General features: G+C 40.9%; 1 protein-coding gene across 1 annotated transcript in view; it reads left to right on the top strand.

Moving 5' to 3' along the window:
• Window positions 1-316: 316 nt before the first annotated feature.
• T265_08900 (hypothetical protein) overlaps window positions 317-8,677 on the top strand; it is a gene marked incomplete at both ends in the record, with an annotated part of 41,775 nt that continues 33,414 nt past the window's right edge. Inside the window, one exon of the mRNA XM_009174828.1 lies at window positions 317-577. Within this exon, the coding sequence (XP_009173092.1) occupies window positions 362-577 (216 nt within the window). The remainder of the gene's footprint in view (window positions 578-8,677) is intronic.

Genomic DNA, 8,677 nt, shown 5'->3' on the forward strand with positions numbered 1-8,677 from the left:
TTTCGCCTGCGGGGTTTTTTCGTTCGGTGAGAGCTCGGTTTGCTCGGGCTTTTTGGCTTTGGGGGACGGAGTTTTTTCCCGATGGGCGAAAATTTCGACCGATGCTCTTTGTAGCTCTTTCAGCATCCCTTTTTCGTCGACCAGATTTGTTGTTGATCAGAGGTTTGCTGCAAGCGTATTTTGTGAAGCTCCATGTTAAAGCAATTTGAGACAAGAGTTTTCTGCCTGAGTTGGTATATTCAAACTCCTAATTCATTTCGAGTGTGTCGTAAAACCCAACAAGACCAAATACATGACTTGGTGTGAGATATTGTAGGTCAAGGCCGTGGGCGCATTATTTGAGGGGTTTATATGTTTGCATATGATGAATGAGCTGAGTCAGCTGTGGCCGGCACCCGAAACGATTCCCACACGTAGCAAGGTGCAGCTGGAATATTTATCAAAAAATGTTTCGAATGGAACTTATGACAACGCCTCACGTCGTGTATCTGACGATTTTTTGTTCCTGGAAACGACAGGAGCACAAGTTTTTGCAGGTCTCATAGCATTCTCTGCTATTTTGGTGACATGCCATCAAGTAAGCGTGCTAGCATTAAAATTTTCAAGTTTCTTTCATTGAGATGACTTCTTATTACTTGTTTCTGGCGGTAGTTTTGCATAAAAGGCTGTATTCTGCAGAGTCCGAGTGCGTAACATTTTCTGCGACAAAATTTTTCTAAAATCTGGACCCGTATACCAATTTGATTAGTGAAAGACCTATCGAACGTGAAGCAATTTTGTGCCTGTCAGAGGGTTCCACTGTCATTTGCTTGGCTTGACCCAGTAAGTACGCCACTGCCGGAACCACTGGTCCCCAAGCGTGGTAAATAGGGGTGGCTAGTTACGCTTGCCACTGGCGCGCCACAAGCGGTTATGGCCTTCCAAGAATACCACTATTACCACAGCCTTTGATTTTTTACTTTTGTGACCTTTGAGGAGTTCATGAATGGCTTTGTAGGAGTTCAACAACAAATAGGACCTTAATTTGGTTAATACGCACTGCAACAGTTGCATCCTGGCTTTACCTAAGGTGTAACGTTTTTAAAATATAATCCCCGGCGACTTACACAGTCTCTACATGCATGTAATGAGAGTGTTGTTGACACAACTCAGTGATACCCATAGCGTCACTCAGCAAGTATGTATAACCATACAGTTGAAAATGAGGTATTTATCGTGCGTGCACAATTTGTATGGAACGAACCAACAAGAGGTTGTTTACGAGGTTGTGGTAATAGTGTCAACCCAACTAGACTGTTTTTGACCACTCATGGCCACCGGTAACCATGTGTTCACTGAGGACTCCTTCAGTTATTCATGCTCATCGACTACCAGGCCTATTGCTAGTTGATCATTACTAGTTGGCTAAAACAGCCTTCTATCCTTGGTGAAGATGCACGGTGATTACCTTCGGGTGACTCACATCCTCCACGCTCTCTGGCGTTCTTATTTTCGGACCCTCATTCTCGCAAACACTGACATTGTGCTGGTGCGTCCTGAAATTATCGTACCCGACAAGGGCTTTTTATTTTGCTACCTGTACTTTTTTTTGTTTCTTCTCTTACAATGCGGCACATGTTCAAACATAGCCAGCGACATAACAAGCTTCCGTATCCTGAACCTTGTACGGATTGCTAATCCAGATGCACTTGGTTTTTTGTTTAGTATAGTTTTGCAAGTTTCTTTGCCGGGAGTTGTTTTAGACATTTCCGTCGTCTGACCGTATCCAGAACCCACCAGGACAAAACACCGAACGATTTTAACTCAACGACTGTAGTGTCTACCTTGTTGTACTGGTGTGGATGTTTACAGAGACGTATGAGGAAACAATGAAACCAATACGTTGTCAGATACAATGTTAAATAGCGCAGAGCCAGCTATAAACGCATGTAGTCAACGGTGTTTAAATATTAGTCACAGAAGAGATCATATAAATTCATCTGTTGGCTGTGCAGCTACGAATGACTTTTCTCTTGCTTTTATCTACAACAAGAATAAAAAAGGTATTCGTCTCACAGATTCTCACAGGGCAAAGATCGCTTAGCTATTTGCATCACCACTCCTTTTTGACTGAACTGAGACCACCCAAATTACATATAATTTTCTGGCACAATATTACGCTAAAAGTAATTGTGGAATTCAGTCATTCGTTACTATGCCCACTGCCAGCAAACCAAGTGACAACAAATTGCGATCATAACAATGAAGCTAATCTGGGAAGATTTACGAGCTCTCGACCAAAACGCCGTTGTCTGAGCAAACTCGTCTATTTATTGGGTCTCCTCTATCTTCAGGTTAGGCAGTGGATTAAACAATTTAAATCATCGCATCAAGCAAACTGCAATTCTTCTTGAAGTCATTTTGAAAGAGTAATCGGGAGCAAAATGTCAAACAGAAATGTCTTGATGCAAGTCTTTACCATTCTCTTCAACAAGACCAAGCGAAAAATAGAGAGGAATTGCTTTCCGGTCACCCTGAAAGTTTAATAATTCACATAGCCCCATAAAGCTATAATGCAGAAAAACTGGAAAACAGCACTTTGCTTCAGTCCAGCTTAATATCAGTTTAATCTTAAGCACGGCATCTAGTGCCATGTTTTGCACGAAGCCAACAAATTTCCACACGTTTTCTGATTATTCCGAACTCGTTTGTATGCAGCAAAGTACCCAAGTTTTTGTTGGTTCTATATTATCCAACCGTGTTCGCTTACAAAAGTATGCGCTTGATATGTGAAAGCATGATTTGCATCCTTTAAGTCCTTTAGAGTAAAAAAAATTAAAAAGTTCATTGAAAAATAACACCTGTTCTTAGTGTGAAATATGCTTACTTAGAATAAAAATTGTAATACTGAAGTCACAAATGACTTAAAAACTTTCCGTTGTCTCTTCTGAAATAAAAGGCATACTGCGAGAATGCACTACATATGGGACGGCCTTGATTTTGCAGGCAAATCTGTGCGTAGAGTCAGTGGAAGAACCACGGTGGAAAAGAGCTTAAGAGACTCACAGAGCACAATCCATGGAATCTCGAGGTGGTTCTCAAGATGCACGACGCTTTTAGCGATTCACAATAAGAAAATTATCAAGTTTGCAACCAAGTTGTACCATAATCAAGTTTGGCTGTTAAAGCGGACTGCAAAGACTATGAAAAACAAGAACATTTTTGTTGACCATGTTCTGCTCTGTCAAGAAAATTATTAATATTGGATATTAAACCGAATTATTGTTGGCTCTGGCAAGGGAAGTTTTGAAGGCTAACATATCACCGTTAATGTAGAATAAGTCCATTTGCTGCCTTTTATAATGATTAGAAGCTAAACTAGATAGGTATGAATGCATTTCCGGGGGGTTGTCAAACTCAAAATGTTATATTTGTTTGAGTATCCCAAGGCTTCCGCTTAAAGTCTCCAAGATATCAGGATTACTAGAGGCAAAAACCGGCCAACTAATGTTTAAGTCAATTTAGGAGTGCCCGAAATTGCTTTGGCTGCCCTTTAGAGCCCAAATTAGTTCACAGTTAATACAGATGTGGTACCTCTAGGTTAAACGAAATATGAGTGTGTAAACCAGTGAGGGCTAAAACTTCTTAATTGACCTCCACCTTTTGCTGCATAGGTACAATGGCTATTAGGAACGATTCCGCGCGGCTTTATAGGCAGGAGTGTTGAGGCAATGTTGAGCCTAGTATCAACCTTTAGGCCCGCAGTTCTAAACGCGGTGCACTGACGTAAATTTTCTCGTCCAGACTGAACAGTATTCAACTGTACGATATATGGGTAAGTTTAGCTAGATGACGTCGGTACACGCAGAAAGAGAGCGTAAACGTGATTTTACTCTCTATGGGTGTTTTTACTAATGGTACCCCATTCAACAATCATTTGTCCGCACAACAATCACTGCTCACACCAGAAGCCGTTTGAACGACTCGAGAAAGCCATAGTTGTGTCACAACAACTCATTAAATTGTGCACTTATATAGTCGGGGATATTTGGAAAGGTTCAGCAGAAAATATGATCATACGAGCACTGGTCAAACGTTAGTGGCGATCAATAACAATAGTAGCCACATCAAAGGCACACAAATACAAACCAATGTCTAAAGATTCACGCCTATAAATCCCGGGGCCAGTTGGCCTCAAGTTATAGGTCTATCATGCCGATTCTTTAGTGAAAGTGTCAAGGCGATCAAGTTCGTTACTGAAGTCAGCTACCTGAGACTGTTGGGGCTTTGTATATGAAAATGTTGCGGCAAAGCTGACCAATTATTGTGGCAATGGATGCTAGTTGGTGTAATTAGAGAATAAAGAGATGGCATTCGCTTCAAGCTTTGGCTTCGGTAATACCATTTTAGTTGTCAACCACGGAAGTCACAGATGAAAATATTGTGATGCCCTGCCTGCAACCGAGTGGCGTTGTCAGCTGATTGTCTTACTTGCCACACACAGCAGGGAAGGCAAGCGATAACAAGCTACTGCTGATGCCTTACATTTTCTCGTGCTCACTCTTTCACTCAACCCCGCTCTAATTTAAACACTCTCTGAAGTTCACAGCATGAGGACTGACCGCTTTGTTTGCCGTGCATTATGCTCAGATAAAATCTATGTGCGTTCGGCTATACTAGCATCCCTAAATACATCGATGTTGATTCTCGGAGATGGATGATTAGTCTATGTAGTTGCTTTTATTTTTTGCATAGAGAAAAAAGCCGGACAACAATTCTTTGTCGCCATTTACACTAAATTTTCTCTGCTATTTGTCAGAAATAAGAACTGACGACGGAAGTACTGTAATTAAATAAATTATCACCTTTCTTTCTTCTGACTTATGGCTCTGCACCTTTGATAATGCATAAGCCACTGCAGCTAGACATGCCGGGGTGAGTATTGTGTTAAGCCACTAAGAAGGCATCTCTTGTTGATAGTATATCATTTCGTAGTCGTTTCCGCACTGTCCGTCTGGCATCGTTTGTGAAAGAGTCCCAGGAAAGTGAGACTCTGTTTGTTGCACTTGCTTATGTCTTGACGGGCTGTGTGTATACGTCTGTCTAGAACAGCCTTCATGATGCTTCAGGTGTCACGTTGCGCAACTGGCTAAAAGCTCGGATGTTTTTATGGTTGGTGATAAGAATGCTCAGATAATTAGGTGTACAGCTACTGTGGCTGAAGTGGGTGATCAAACAAGAGATCCTGAACCAGTTCCAAATCCAAGTAGACCAACTTGGCATCAATTACCGGCAGGAATAGTCGAGCACTGCTTGCCGCATCTTCTGAAATACCTGCAGTTTTTGCATAAGCATAGCGGGTTTCATCATTGTCATCCATGATATGATGACTGGAGGCGTTACGTGCCACACATCGTAACTTGGATAAGGAGTGAAAAATGAGACGAATTCCGGTAAAAATGTAAAAATGCAACGACGATTCTTTAGAACTCGGATAACGTCGAGTTATATTGCCATATCTGCTAATATGTTCCGGCAATATTATCTTCATTCAGGATCATGATTGTGGAACTTTCTTCGAAATGTGGCTACGAATGCATTCTAAGTCAAATTATTAGCCCAACTAATCCAACTTAGTCAGGGAGAACTCGGTGATGTTTCAAGTGTATTCTAAAAGTGTGGCATAATGTGTAGCATTAGTGCTCCTGAAGTCAACCGTCTGGTGCTATAGCAGGCCGCTTATAATGGTCAGTGGCTTACGGCCATTCTACTGTGGTGCATTTCAAAAAGCAAACTGGATGCTTGTAGAACTGGGATTTGTCTTTCCCTTGGCTCTGGGTACGTGTTCGCCTCATAAAGATATATTGTAGCCGTAGAAGCAATGAAGCATCAGTGGCAACACTGATGTTGCTGTCTTTGATGATGATGAAGTAAATCACTACCAGAAACATCTCCGAAACAGGATGAATTTCCATTAAGGTTTCATCTTTGGTGTTTACCATACCTCATTTTAGGGTAAGCTCTAATCTTGTTCTGAGAGCTCTGTAATTTTTTTCGAAAGAAAGATGGCGTGATAACTTGAAATTATTTATAACTCTGCACACTACCTGATGGAACACACATCAAATACTCTGCAGAGTGAAACAATTTACTAAACTTCAAGTGTTTTGCAGTGCATATAAAGCATTCCACCAGAAAGTGCCAACTAAAGAAGACTTTTCAAAGTAGGACTTTGTTCGTCAGTTTTTTTAAAACAATGGTCTTTTGTGCTAGCGAAAATCTAATCAGCGTGCGAAAAACCGAGTGACATTGAAACAGTCAAAAGAGCTGTCATTTATATGAGCGGCTTTGATAGATGAAATGGAGCGAACTAATTTCTGTTAGTTCAAAACAATTCAGGTCATCCAAAAGTTATTGTCATGCAGAGTTCAGCTAACTGGGAACCTATACTTTTGAGCACTCTTGGATGAAGCTGTTTGGCCCTGGTTTAATTAATCAACTCTGTGTTCTCTAACAAAGCAGGACAAGGTGAACGATGGATCTTGGATACAGATCTGGTGTGTAGTTTGGGACAAGGGAGTTGTCAAGTCGGGATGGAATAAAAGTTTGGTTTCTCAGATGAAGATTATTCAACCGTGAAAACTTCTTTGAAAGAGGGACATTCACATGAGTAGTCTGTCCAGTCAGAGAAAGGTCATGAACAGTCTTGCATCACGAATTACTCTTGGGGTCTCCCCAGTTTAACATGCTATAGAATATAGAATATAGTGGTTTTCTGACTACCCTGGATTCAAGGTTAGTTTGGACTCAAACCAGTAGCGAGTTATACCCTCGAGTTGTTCATGAACAGTATTTATTACAAGCGGGATGTAATATAGCGCGGGGTTGATATCGGCTTGACTAATTAGTTGGATATCACCAATAAACTCATGGGAGAAACAATTGGTAAAAACAATTTTTATCGGCCGTATCATAACTGAAGAAACATCGGAAATTAATTATATCTTCCTTTTAAGCAAAACTATCCAGATACCTTTGCAGAGTGAAATGAGATTGTTGGTGTTAAAAGTTATTTTATGTAATATTATAAAGAACTTTGGTGGATTTTTGAGACTTTGATTACCATTCGTACCAGTTGTTGCTTAATAGCTTACATACCCCTGTGTCGTTTGATACCTGAAATCCTGAGGAAACGACGTTTGCGAGCTCGAAAGATCAAGCTGTAATATGCCAGCAAATATCCTTATCATTTTACTACTTCACTGCCTTATATACTTGAGTTTCACGGTAAACTGAACCTCTAGAAAGAGGTTGGGTTAATTAGTGTTTTGGAACAGCATTACAATTCCCAATGACCGTTCAGTGATTGCTTCATCGATCCTTGGCCTTGAAAGCTGATGTTGCGTCAGACAAGCCAGCGAATCTTACTAGAGCTTGTCTCACGCATGCAACCAAGTATCCACTTCGATAGATATAAAGCAGTGGTTGTAAATTTAGGCTACTCGCTTACGCAGACACTTTTCAACGATAGTACCCGCTCTTAAATTACAATTAGACCTCGACTGCAGAGGTGACAGCAGCTTCCTTTGTAATACTACAATTGGGATACATCCAGTCCTTGGTCGCGTTGATCAATAATGAGAACCAAAAGACAAAACACAACGCTTATTCAACCTTTTTAGCGTCGATCAAGCCCAAATTACAAGTCCAGTCCTTTTAATACTTGGGTCGTAGTATCCTTTCAGATGAAAAGGCAGGACGTGATACAGTTGTTCGCACGAACAGTAATGTGAGAATCTTTATGCGGCTCAAACGCTTTTGTGCAGACATCCTGAAGTCACCCAATGAACGAAACAAGTTGAACGTATGGGCTTCTTCAAGCCACTAGTCTCTGCATGCGTGATATATTGGGCCGATTCTTGCTTCGCCAAGTAGTGAAATTACTCAGGAGTGATAAGACTGTGAAATTCCGAATGTCAATAAATCAGCTGAATATTACTGATTGAAATATTGTGGATATATCTTCCACAAAAAAGGCCCTAAGTTGTGTGTCCCCAATGCGATGCTAGGCATAGCATGGTTTCCTGGGAGGATAAACAAGAGGTCTGGCCATCAAAGTTAAGGACTTATGGTTAACCACTGGACTGCATTTTTATCTGCGCGATCGAGCACTGGAACCAAAACTGGACAATTATTTGCTGGGATTCTGTTACCGCCCGTGATCCATGGGCAACAGCTATTCGGGAAAACGTTGGAGTAGACTGATCCTTCTCTAAATAGAAACATAAATAAATCAAGGTTATATTGGTCTAAAAAGCATTTTGCTTTACAATGACCAAAGGATATTGGTGTGTGTGTGTATGTATACAGATAAACGGAATGATATGACATATATGTTCTATTGTTTGTAATCTGCATCTCAAATGTTGATGAGGGAAGTTGGGTGAGATCTTATGTATTCGTCAAGCGAATGTTTGAAAGTCTCGAGGTTACCACAATCCACAACAGATGTTGGTAGTTTGTTCCACGTGAGGGATACGCGAACTGAAAAAAGTAGCGCCGACAGTTAATGGCGGGAACATGGAATGTCAACGGCCAATGGATTCCGTCGGGTCTGTCGGGCCAAATTAACTGTGAACAAATGTTTTAAAGGGTGATTAGGGGTGTTTATTATCTTGAACATCAGGATGAGGTCTCC

This window comes from Opisthorchis viverrini (genome assembly GCF_000715545.1).
Source record: "Opisthorchis viverrini unplaced genomic scaffold opera_v5_244, whole genome shotgun sequence".
NCBI classification, from domain to species: Eukaryota; Metazoa; Platyhelminthes; class Trematoda; order Opisthorchiida; family Opisthorchiidae; genus Opisthorchis; species Opisthorchis viverrini.